This window comes from Aphelocoma coerulescens, chromosome 3 (assembly GCF_041296385.1).
Source record: "Aphelocoma coerulescens isolate FSJ_1873_10779 chromosome 3, UR_Acoe_1.0, whole genome shotgun sequence".
Lineage (NCBI taxonomy): Eukaryota > Metazoa > Chordata > Aves > Passeriformes > Corvidae > Aphelocoma > Aphelocoma coerulescens.
Genome location: NC_091016.1, coordinates 66,296,928 through 66,309,614, shown reverse-complemented (window position 1 = coordinate 66,309,614; position 12,687 = coordinate 66,296,928). Strand labels below are relative to the sequence as shown.

Here is a 12,687-nt window from a genome sequence, read left to right as displayed (position 1 = left end):
TGGAATTGCACAATATAATAGTAACAAAATAGAAAATGCTTTAACCGTATGGTTGAGAGGTTAAGGATAGAAGGAAACAATGGACTGATCAGAAAGCTCCCTTAAAAAGTGTATGAGCTGCTTCAAAGTGAGTCCTGACACAGTCAGCAGATTGGATACAGGCCATGGATCTGTGCTGAGGCATGCTGGAGTGCTGGGTACCTCCTCCACACTCCACAGAGCAGTACAGTAAGTGAACATTTGTGCTAACTTTCATTTTGTGGCTCTGCTTCTCTCTTCCCTGAGCAGGCTTCCTAAGGTTCCAGGAAGGCTCCAGTTTTGGCTAAGGCAATAGGCCTGTACTGAATATGAGGAAGTCCTGCTGGCAGCTCCTTTGGCACAAGGACTAAAACACTGGCACTACAAGGAATGCCAGCCACTCCAAGGCCATGCTGAGCTCTTGCATCTTGGCACACATGACCTGTTCAAAAGCACAGATGCACCAACATCACAGCACCAAGGCTGTACTGCAGAGGAAATGTGTTACATACTTTGGCTAAATTTCATCAGTATTTATGTCCTTCTTAATGGCAGGCTTGATAGAAGCCCATATTTAAGGACAGTGAGTTTCTCTTATTTCTAGAGATGATCACAGATCATTTGGCAAATACACATTAATGAAGGGTGTTGCTAAAGACTTCTTGCTTCTTTCTGTTTTGTTCTACTTTTGGTATGAGTGGGATTTCATTATCCAGGGACAATGGGCATTTTTACAAACAAAAACAAAAGAACAAAATAAGAGCTGTAGAAATGGAAACACTCTGTCTCAGGTTGAGTAACAGCTGGGCTATTTAGACAGCCAGCCTCCATCACCACTGGTAGTCTGTCACCTAGATTTCATTAACCAAAGTGTGCTGCTGTAATTAACAGTGTAACATTTACAGTGTTGAAGTATGAATGTTAACTGGTTTTCAATTGTATTTTTTTTAAAATAACCTGATTACTCCTTATCATTCATAGCTATGAAGTATCTTAATACATTTGTTGACTTTTGGGAAGCGATAAATAAGAGAGTCAATGACAGAATTCCAAAATGAACTTCCCTTATTTGTGTCTACTTTTTAAGATTAAAAGGTGTGGAAATACAATCAAGGAAAATTACTTTAACTTGGTTAAGAATGAATCAATTTTATCTTTAAGTGCTTGGGCTGAAGATATCTAAAGAACTATTATTACTCTCCAAAAGGCAAAATACCCAAAGAAGGTAATCCTGCTGTTAAGGAGATTGGGAAAAAAATACTGAGAGAGATTGTGATGCCACCAGGCACCACAGCACCTGCTCTTGTCTAACCAGGTCTCCTTTAATTAATGTAAAAGATGTTGCAATGTCAAAGAAGTTATTTAAAGTAAACAGAATGAAATCTATTTCTTTTTTTCTCTTGCAACTGACAACTTTTTGTGACTGAGGCTGTTATTTTGTGGGATTTGGAGCTGAAGAGCCAGTCAGATTTTCTAAACATCAAGACAGCAACTGAAGGTCCTGCAGTGTAAACAGGAGCCCAGTTTTAAGTATTCAATATTTGTAACACAAGCATCTTCTGATAAATTCTCCCTCTGCAGAAGCAGAATAATTATCAGACCAGTGACTAAGAAGATACTTGATAAAAAATAATTGATTGCAATGGACTGCAAACTTCCCTTTCAGAAGTGATAACCCTCTGGGGGAGCAGATAGATCTGTAGATGTTTTGTACTTTTGAAGTGAAGGCAGAGATGTCAAGTGACATGCCTAGGAAATTAACTTCGAAGATACTCCTTTGGAAAAACATGGGGCTGAAGTTCCAGCCCACAGCCTTGAATGACGGCAGATTTTCACCAATTTCTCAGCAGTTCCTGCCAAGCTGTCTGCTTTCGTTTGGTAGAAAATTCACAACTTCAGCAGGTGAGCAGACTGAATGATCAATGAGCAACTCAGCCACAAATCTCCAAGTCAAACACTGAAAAATAAACCCTGAAGTTATCTCTAACAGTAATAATAATTCAGAGTTTAAATGAAGAATCTTGAACCAAATACTATCTGTGCTGTAATTTCCCAAATTCTTGATGCAGCTGTTAATAACCAGAATATAATTTCTAATAGTTTCTAATTTATTGTAGAGAAACAAAACTGCTCAGGCAGTTGAAAGGCAATGACTTAAACATCCCTATGAAGCATCAGACAATAAAAGGGTATTTAAAAGACACCATTATCATAGCTCAACACATATTAAAACAGTCTCTTTATTATGATTTTTTTTTCTTTTTACCCGACAGTGTTATTTCGTAAGAATAAATATTAACAGGTGAAAGTATCTCTGCTGAGCCTGCAATTTCACGTTCCTTGTAGCAGCAGTAGTCATAACCAACTCCTTCCACGGCTGCTTGTTCCCTGCCCTACCTTGCTCCTTCTTGCTGGGCAGCACACCGGCCTGCAAGGCCACACTGCCCTCCAGAGGAGCTACCTGCCCAAGTGGGAGTCACCACTTCCCATCTTCTACATCCTGGATGTTGCTAGCAGCAACACTGGCTTCAGTAAAGCCTCTTCCCGGCTCATCTCCATCCTTGCACAATCTGTGAGTTGTTCAAAACCTTCTGCAGAGCTAAAATAAGGAACAAACTTGACAGAAAAAAATAGCACTTTTTAAGACTGGTTGTTTTTCACTTGAGTCCATTCAACATGTAACTGAGCAAACATCATGATGTCCAAGGAGTGGAGAAGGAAAGGTGAGAGCAGGAATAATGTCTCACAATAAATGGTGTGGCCATGTGCACCCCGAAACAACCAGCCACGTGGGGAGTTGAGCTGAACTGTTGTACTTTGCCCCAGAGCAGAGCTCTGGAATGAAAAGCAAAACCAGCATCTAAGCAGTAACTAACAGCTGAGGTGGCAGCACCTTTAGCAGCTTCAGTCATTTTGGAAATGAACTTGTGACTATCCCCTAAACCACAGATACCTCAAAAGCTGACAGTACCCTGAACTAGGAAAGATTTATTCTTTTGTTTTTCTACTCTGAGAGCATTTTTAAGGAAGATTAAATAAACCCCACATTTAGGGGAATTATATTGGTAGATGGAAGATCCTAAAGAAGTTTTAAAATGGGAAACACTAAAATAATTCTGTAAGATGTTACTTTTTTATCTCAAAAGACTTCTATACTTTGAAGTCAATTGATTTTAAATCTATTACTCTAATACAAGAGAGATAATAAAATCAATACCACTTACAATAAACTTTACAATAACTGTCATATTATAATAAACTGGGAAAAAGTCTAGTATGTAGTAACTTTTTGTGCTAAATCCACCTTAAATTTTAGTAAGCTCACTGTTCACTTGTGTGACAGAGGTTTTAGTCTGATGAACAGGATACATCACTTGGTTTTTAAACTGATTCAGCAAGAGCTCATTCAGGAAGACCGAACACCGGCAACCTTTCACCTTCAACTCAATAAATCATATCCCATTTAATTCAATTTTTATTCAATGAAATGATGTATAAAAACTTACAAATCTGAGAACTTAACTATACACAAAAAGATGATATTCAGTTTAAACGTATACACAGAGAAGAGCTGTGGTTTGTGACTTGCCCTCTCCCACCCCTCCCCCCAAACACACACTGTCTCCATTTATGATGGGGCACTTTTTCTGTCCACTTACGCCTTCTGCTGGCCCAGTAATTGCTCAGTGGGCTTCACTGCTGCTGTCAGTTTAGGTTTTTAGGCTACCAGCAAAAAATCCGGGCATCTATATGAAATAATAAAAATCAACAACTTGATTTTTAACACAAAGATGCAGTACTACCATCAGCAGTAACTAAAACTACAGAATTCATCCTTTCAGTTTTTGCAGGCTTTGTCTTGGCTTTCAAAATAACAGGACTCTCATAGAGCAGAATTTCCCAGCCAGCACTACAGATTCATTTTAAAACAACCATGATCCCCTGTTGCTAGAACACCACTTTTTCTCCCTCTTAACTCATGCCATTAGACCAAATGAAATCATGGACACTCCTTGCCTGAGTAAGGGAATAAAGCTTTTCTCTCTCCTTTCATCCAGAATGACTCAAACCTATATATAGCTAACAACACACACATGTGCTGCACTAGCAATGGTGCAGTGCTCACCAGTATGCCACTTCTCTAGTTTCCTTGGTAGCTTGGGTGACAACACTTACCTATTGGCTTCTCTTCAACAGGTCAATAAAAATGCACACAGCTCAGGACGTTTCAAATTTGGTTAAAAGTAACCTGTGCAATGACTAGTTCTGTTGAACAACTAAAAGACATTCCAGGCTGAATCTGAGAGTAGATGGCCAGTTACTTAAAAAGGATGTGTGCATTTATTTACCTGTACCAAATATACACACAAACACTTTATATATATATAAATCTTTATACATATACAGTATATATATATATATATATAAAGATTGCCATCACATTACTATTACAGCTACTTAAGTCAAAATTTGACTAAGTAACGACTTTGCTTGACTCTGAAACAGATACCCAAGGGCATACTTGAAGGAAAACATACAGCTAAAAGAAAACCAACACCCTCAGCTCTTTTTAACTCAATGAACAGAGATTTCTGCATTCCTTGAGAAAAGTTCTGAGGGCTTAGGTTATAACCTTAATTGACTTGCATGTGGACTTGTAAAGAGCATGGTGTTTAATCTGCCGGATCTCAAAATGCCTTCTACCAGGGAAACTAAAATACATATATCCTTTGCTTACCAAACTGATACTCTTTCTCATTACACTCATCATTGTATCTAAATACACTTTTAAGCAATCTAAATTTTGTTTAAAATCTATTAAATTTGGAATAACTAATACTATCAACATAGTTAGCTGGATTGTTTTTTCACGTTCCTTTGTATTAAAATCAATTTTGTTGTGGTTTGATGCAAGAGCTTTTTTGTTTGTTTTGGTGGGAGAGGCAAAGTCCAATTTCCTAATGTGCCAGTACAGTTCTGGTTGTTGAAGACAAAGGGCGGGAAGGAGGTTGCTGGAAATGATGGCAGGGATAAGTGAGGTAAGAGGTAGGGGGAGGAAAAAATTGATTTAATAAAAAATGAGTAAAGAAACTTTAAAAAATTGATATAGGTTTCACATTCAGTCCAACAACACTGCTTCCTGCTCCTTTTTGATGGAGGCTAAAACTGCATTATCAGTCTCTGAGGCTTCTGTGTCCCCACCACCTAACAGAATGGAGCGATCTTCTTCTAGTGTAAAGACAGAGTTTTGATTTTGGCACGAATGTTTGACTACTTCATTGGGAGTTGAAAAAGTTTTGTCACACAAGTTACATTTGTAGGGCTTGTTGGTCTGTACTAACATGTTGTCCATTTGACTGCCTTCCTCAAAAGTACAGAGCTCCAGAGTCTGTTTATCCACCATCGTGTACGTGTCCATGCTCTGGTTTAGGCACACGTGTCTGGCAGCCTGGTTAGCCCTACAAAAGCTTTTGTCACAAGTGCTGCACTTGAAGGGCTTGCCTGTGTGTATGTACATGTGCTCCCTCCAGTGGCTTTTCTGAATAAATTTGCGACCACAGATGGAACATTCGTATTTCCGTCTCTTTACCTCCCTCTCTTGATCTGCCTGCTCCAGGTTGTCAATGTCTGCGATATCGGAGGGGGGAGGTGTCTCTGACTGCTGCTGCCCATCAATTATTGGCGAGTCTGAGATCTGCTGCAGCTCGCTGTCACTAATCATCCCTGCTTCAGGCACTTCCATGGCATCTTTATCAGCTGTGTTGTTACAGAGAGACAAAGAAATATTACTTTCTCCCTGCTGGCTAGATGTGAAGGGAACTCCTGTGTGGATCTGCAGGTGCTCCCGCAAACTGCTGCGCAGATTGAACCGGCGACCACAGAGGTGACAGGCATAGTATTTTGGGAAGCTTCCATTCCTTTTCATAATGCTTGGCTTGACATGTGCAATCGTGAGAGAGGCAGGCTGTTCATCTGAAGAAGATGCTTCCATGTTGGCCTCTTCTCCCGAAGGTGAGTTATTACCAGCAGCAGATACCAGTTCTGGAGATAGAGAAGATGGCAACGGGTCAGAAGCAGACATATTTGTCCGGGTCACTTGTGGCAGATTTGCACCCAACTGCGAGAGCTGTGAGCCTTCAGAAACCTGCTCTTGGTTCATCCGTGATGTCTGCGGCCGTGGTTCTCGCCCAAGTTTGTCAGTCGCTGACGTAACCTTAGTGGGATGTCTTATCTGGTGATCTGCAATCTGAATGCCATATAATGAAGATGCTAATGGAAAGACTTGATCCGGGTGAGAAAAAGTTCCCTGACTTGCAAGGCTGGCCTCTTGAATTAGTGGATATGCATGCAGAAACTTTATTCCCTGTTCTAGTCGAACTGGGTCAATGAGTTGTGGTGCCATCTTCCCAGTGTACATCAAATGCAAGAGATAACTGAAGATATCTGGTTGTATGTCGGTCGCTTTCAAACGGACACATTCACTGTAAGGTGAAACAAAATTATAAACAAGAGATAAGGAAAATATTTTTTTCCAGTTCTAGGTTATTCAAGCCTTGATAAAAATAGGAGGCTTCTACTTAAATTCAAAGGACAGAATCTGCAATGAATATTAACAGAGATGCTTTACTGTAAAAGAGCTAAACTTAGGAGCTATTTGAAAGATGACTTTTTTCGTCAGTGAAGTAACCAGCTTGAAAGAAAAGCTGTCCCATTGCAATCTATACCATTCTAAACTGCTTGTTGTAAATGTGGTGTTACATATTAATATATTTTGTAAACTACAAAGACATTTTTCCCCTTTTCTTGGCTGGATTCAAACACATCTGTGGCTAAATTAAAACCTGCTAGCATGGGACTCTAAATTCACAGTCCATTAAACTCTTCTCAGTATTTAACCCTGAAAACACCTAAAATTAATCTGGAACTTCCCTGCTGGGCTTCTATGTCCCGCTAGGGTTTACAGCTACAGTTCTGCAGGTGTGTGGTATTGCACTGTCCCAAGTGCATTACGATCCAGAAACCATGTGGGACAGGGTGTGAATCCCCCTGGGCATCTGATGCAACAGGTGTAATCCATGGAGTCCAGGTTCCTTATGCCGCAGAACAGCAGCTTCTTTCCTTGAATAGGGAAGGAGAAACAGCAGCACCAGTGGACCGCCTGGTCAGCCTAGCAGTCCCTTGGTTAGAGCACTCAAAGGAAGATGCTTTGGCTGTGATGCTCTCTTCAGCCCAACAGGACTGAAACCAACACCACCCTCCAGCTCAGTGTGCCCTATGCATCAGCCTTTACGATGCTCCGGACTGAGACAGCTACCACTGCTCTAGCCAAAGCTGTATTTCTGTGCAGAATGCAAGGCAAGGTTCTCAGAAGAAAGAAAACACGGAACATCTTGGTTAGCTCAGTTAGCTAACCAGAGAGGAACTGGGATTCTAATTATTTTTCAGAAGTATTTGTAGCTCCTCTATTAAAAACAAATATAAATAAAACACAGAAATTCAAAAATGGACATGACTGCGTGCTGTGGCCTGAATGCTCTACCTACAATAGGCTACCAAGCTGAGGATGAAATTATAGGCAATTCTTCCATTTCTTGAGGTACACCCTTCTCGAGCTCTCTCTGTGACCGTTTCTGAATTCAGATATATGACTCAAGAGTAAACCTTGCAATGCTGTTTTCCAAAGATGACTGTGTGCTCTTGATGGAGCATCAAGACTGATACATCTGCCTGCAGTACTGTTTCAGAAGTGCAAATGCACTTCTGTCCTAGCAGTTCACTTTTGGCTAAGAGCTCTTAGCCAAAGAGTTAAGAGTGTGACTCACTTAACAAACTTTCTGAGTTATTTCAAGTATTTTGGAAAAAGACCAAAAAATCTTTAGAGTGGTCTTACACTTTGGTGATCTTTTCAATGTCTTCAATGTAAGGCTGTGGTACAAAAAAAAAAGCCAAACACAGAAAGAAAAGTACCACAAACCCCCTTATTTTCCACCATGTAGTATTTTACTATTTAACTGACTGATAAACTGCAAAGAAATGAAACACATACACCTCTTTTGTAAGTTTATTTCTCAAAACCTCCTAGCAAATACTTACTGGGTTGCATGTAACATTACACAAATGTCAAGAACAGTGTCAAGACAGAGTAGAAGATAGTAAGTGGGGGAAGGAAAGTGCAGGAAAGAAGACAGGATCCTTGAAGTACTCAACTGTAGAAATTCTATGTTCTATGCTTTTTTAAGGATAAAGAACTTGTGCTGAATTATAAAATTACTGTTAATGAATCACAGTTCAACTTTAACATATTTTAAAGTGAGGTTCTAGTTTGCAGATAAGACTGGATTCCATACTCCTTATGTCAGAGCAAGAAGCAAAAAGAACATTTTTGTTTCAAAATGTTGCTAGACTTCCTTAGCTTAGTTAACTGAACAACATTTAAACGGTGAACCTTTTTACAGTTACCTGGTTTGATGAACAAACAACATCTTGAAGTAGTTGGAGAAAGAAGCGAGGACAGATTTGTGTGCCTTGAAGTAGACATCCCCAATGGCAACTGTGCAGTCACACAGGAAACCGAACTCTCTCTGAGCATTTAGCTGCTGCAGCAGAATAAGTCCATGGTTGGCCAAATCCATTTTTTTACACTCTGAAAAGCAAATGACTTTCATGTAAAACTTAACAGTAGATGCAGAGATGCAACAGTAGCTGTCTCTTAACAGATATTTTCTCCAATATCCAGATGCCATACTTGAGTAACACATCTTAATCACAAGTTACTGTATAAAAGATACCTTACATATAGGCAAGGATCTGTCTTTCAGGATCGGCAATGCAATTCACAAAGGTGTCAGTGATTTACCAAGGCTTAAAGAGCAAAGGAGAACCAGGACTAAAGTATTCTTTCTCTAAAAGGCATGTTGTGGGTACTTGGATACAGAAATATAAATAGCTAAGGAAGATATATTAGTAAGTAGTAAAAACACCTATACACAATAGGAAAAAGAAAGTGTTTTGGTTGCTACCTATCTGCTCAAATAGGAAAGCTGAATTTCTGACGTCAGTCACCCTCACCTACGTTGGTGGGAGTGTATTTTTAATACGGATTTTAATGTCTCTCTATATCTTTTACCTAAAAGTTATGGGTCCATCCAGCTGAATCCAAGTCCAACATTAAATAACCAAACATTTGTGATGGTTATGCCCTCTCCTGGGAGACACCAGATACACACCTGAATCTTCCCAGGCTCATGCAGTGAATTCATTCTAGGTATTGGCAAGCCCTCTGGACTATCATTTCACCTAACAATTATTGATCTATTTACTGAGACCAGCCACAACAGCATTTTTAAGAAGTCTGCATGCCTCATGCCTGCCTAGCAAATCAAGAAACTGAAAGAGTGAGAGGTGCAGTTCTGTCCATGGCCGGCCGTCAGCACCAGGCAGGATAACAAACGTGAAATGTGGCACTGACCCAAGCTCCCCTAGGCCAGGGCTTCCACAGCCCCTCACCCTCCCAGGCACCTCCTTCTACCAGCTGCTGGAGGCTGCCCATAAAGCACTACCTAAGAGCTATAAACTCTTTCTCAAGGATTCAAGGGCAGCCTTGGAAGCAAAAATTGGTAACTTTGGGGGAAAAAAATAGCCAGGAAAACACATTAGGACAGTTACCCATGGTTGGATGGATGGACGAATATAGGGCTAGTAAGATCAACGAGCAGATACAAAGTTAATCACAGCAAATAGAGCTTTGGTCAAAAAAAGTGAAAGTATGAAGCAATGTAGATCTGTACATAAACATATAAAACAGCAAGAGAAGCAAAAAAAATTCCTGGCCATGTAATGCCCAGAACAGAACCAGAACAGAACAGAAAGAGAAGGTGAAACTAGAAGTGGACCAAAAGGTTTATAAAAAGTCTTTGGTGTTTTCTCCTCTAAACTTAGCAGGAAGTTATCAAAATTTTAAGTCAGGTTCAAGTGCCTTTTTTCTTTTATACAGTAAGAGCATGGCTTTTTGGGAAAGAGAACAGAAGTGCATCCCACATATGCCAGTATGTTTAGTCATTGGAGAAGCAAGTATTTCTACTTGCTGGACAGGGAAGAATTCCCTCATATTTAAAGCAGTAACCAGGCTGGCCAAATGCATTCCTTTGCATTCACACGAGATCAGAACTCACTGGAGACAGGCGTGTAAAGACAAAGAAAGAAATACAGTGTAAGATACAGCTGATTATTTTTTTACAGTTAATAAGAGAAAAAGGTTTCAGCTCTCTTTAGGTACATGTTCTCCCCCCTAAACTAATGTTTGGATAACTAAGTTTGTACATACAATATGCTAAAATTCTCTTCGTCTCTCCACAAGAGGGAATACTTGCTATCAGCAGGAACAAAAATTATGCTTGGTGTTATTTAATCCTGCAAGATGCGCCATGAGGGTGATGTTACAGAAAACACACTAGACATTTTTTTTTAACCTTTAATTTAGATTATTAATGTGTTCTACATTTTTTAATTCAGTCTGGTTTGCACTTGGACAACAAAACTTGCCAAGCAGAGCAAACCACCGATGTGAGGGCACGCTAAGCCAGACAGGCATTCTTTCTAGCTATTACTGTCCTAAGTTTGTTTGGTTTGGAGCTTCACTCTTACCCAAACAGCAGGCCCTTCATCAGAGACCTGAACTGATCTTTTTAAAAAATGATACGTGTGCACAACGTTGTGTTTTGCATGTATCTGGATTATATTGAAATGCTCTAGCTCAAAGCACTACAGGAATTACACTGAGGAAATCACAGGGCAGATGAAAAGAGCGAGGAAAGCTCGTTGTACATTACAGGTATGGGTGTGCTCAGGAATTTTACCCTTAGCTAAATAAAATGGTGATTAACACCGGCAAGGGCGTACTTCAGTGCTGACCGATTCAACAAGTGTGTGAAATACTTGTTGCGCCCTGAAACCCCGTGGGGACAGTCCTTCCCTGGCCCGGTCCCGCTCTGCCACGGCTTTGGAAATTACCTAATCTGTTCAATGCTGGGTGAGAAGCTGCGCGGGGGCGAGCCCGTTCGGGAAGGGTGTTCGCTTCGGAGACCGCGCAGGGGAAAGGGGTACGCACAAGCCCAGGGTAACACCGGGGAAGCGCCGGTACCACCCCGCCGGAGTGCGCGGGGCACGGGCAGCCAACCGGGCTGGCAGGGGACAGCTCGGGCACGGCGCTTCCCGCTCTGCCCTCGCACCCCGGGCACCGAACCTCGAGAGCACCGAGCCCGCGGCGCTGCTCCCGCTCCGACGGCGGCCCGGCCCCTGCCGCTCACAGACGCGCCGCACCTCCCGGAGCGGCGGCAGCCGCCCACTCGGCCTTCGCCCTCACCCCGAGCGGCGGGCGGGGACCCGCGATGGGCCCCGGCCCGGCCCGGCCCCGCCCGCCACGACTGGACGGGAGGGGACGGGAGGGGACGGCGCGCGCCCCTTCCCTGCCTCCCGCCCCCCCCCCCGCCCGGGCGCTCCCGCCTTGTCCGGGGCCGGGGGCGTGTCCAGCCGCGCGCCCTCTCCATGCCCGGAGCACGCTCGGCCGCTGCGCGGGCGGGGACGGCGCCCTCCCATTGGCCGCCGGGGCGGAAGGCCGGGCGGCCGCGCGCCGCTCTCACTGGCTGCGCCCCGCCCCTCCCTCCTCCTCCTGGCCCCGCCCGCCGCCCCCCCCGCGCACGCCACGCGCGCACGGACGGGACGGAGACGGCGCGCGAGACGCAGCGCGAGCGGAGCCGCCAGGGCGCGCGAGACGGGAAGAGCCGCCGCCGCCGCCGCCGCCAGGGCCGGCCCATCCCAACCCGCCGGGGGGGGACGGGGGACAGGCGGGGCCGCCCCGCCCCACGCGCGCCGGATCCCGCTGCTGCTACTGCTGCCGCCGCCGCCACCGCCGCCGGAGGGGGCGGGAGGGAGGGAGCGCGGGCCTCAACCGGCCGAGCCGAGCCCGGCGCCGGGCGGTACCGGCCCGCCCGGCCCCCTCCCTCTCTCCCTCCCTCTCCGCGACCCACCCACTCCCCTCCGGCTCGGCCTGGCCCTCCCCTCGGTGCGCACCCATTCCCCCCCCCCCCCCCCCCCCCCCCGTACCGTGTCCCGGATAGAGCCGCCCGGCCTGGCCCGGCCCGGTCCGGTCCGGCCCGGCGGGGATTCACCGGGCAGTTCCACCTCCCGCCCTGCGCCCCCTCGGCCCGCCCGGACCCAGCGGGGCCCGGGGCGCCCCTCGCACACAATGCGGAGGTAGGGCCGAGCAGGCCCCGCCGCGCCCCCGCCGCCGCCGCTTCAGCCCGGGCCGCGGCCGGCGCGACGGGGCCGGGCGCACGTGCGGGCGGCGGGGCCGGGCTGCCCCGCGGGGCGGACGCGGCGCGGCCGGTGCTCGCTCACCTGGGGGGCGTGGGGGCCGCCGGGTGGCGCCGCGCGGGGGCCGCCGCCGTCTCCGCGCCCGGCAGCAGCAACAACGGAGTCAGCGCGGCGGCGGCGGCGGCGGCGGCTTTTCCTGTCCGGTTACGTTCGGGTCACATGACCGGGAGCGGAGCACAGAGGCTGCGGCGAGGAGCCCCCGCCGTGGGGGAGGGGAGGCGGCGAGCGCTGTGGCGGCAGCGGCAGCGGGAGACACCCAGCCCCCGCCCCTCCTTCCGCGCCCGCCCCACCACCGGG

General features: G+C 45.5%; 1 protein-coding gene across 3 annotated transcripts; it reads right to left on the bottom strand.

Moving 5' to 3' along the window:
* Positions 1-2,108: 2,108 nt before the first annotated feature.
* On the bottom strand, positions 2,109-12,687 carry ZBTB2 (zinc finger and BTB domain containing 2). 3 transcript variants are annotated; one of them, XM_069010656.1, is made up of 3 exons: positions 12,415-12,687; positions 8,479-8,662; positions 2,109-6,500 (listed from the first exon to the last, which is right to left on the bottom strand). In XM_069010656.1, the coding sequence occupies exons 2-3, from the start codon at positions 8,649-8,651 to the stop codon at positions 5,138-5,140; spliced, it is 1,536 nt and encodes a 511-aa protein (XP_068866757.1). In that variant the 5' UTR covers positions 8,652-8,662; positions 12,415-12,687; the 3' UTR covers positions 2,109-5,137. The 3 variants fall into 3 exon arrangements, with proteins under 3 accessions (XP_068866757.1, XP_068866758.1, XP_068866755.1); XM_069010657.1 differs by lacking the exon at positions 12,415-12,687 and adding an exon at positions 11,029-11,338; XM_069010654.1 differs by lacking the exon at positions 12,415-12,687 and having other exon boundaries at positions 8,479-9,764.

What these genes read in the sequence shown, in the direction of transcription:
- ZBTB2 (XM_069010654.1), bottom strand. Translation starts at nt 8,777, where the DNA reads ATGTGTTACTCAAGTATGGCATCTGGATATTGGAGAAAATATCTGTTA. An exon ending in TTGTTTGTTCATCAAACCAG is followed by an intron (nt 6,501 to 8,478) that starts GTAACTGTAAAA and finishes TTCACCTTACAG; the next exon opens with TGAATGTGTCCGTTTGAAAG.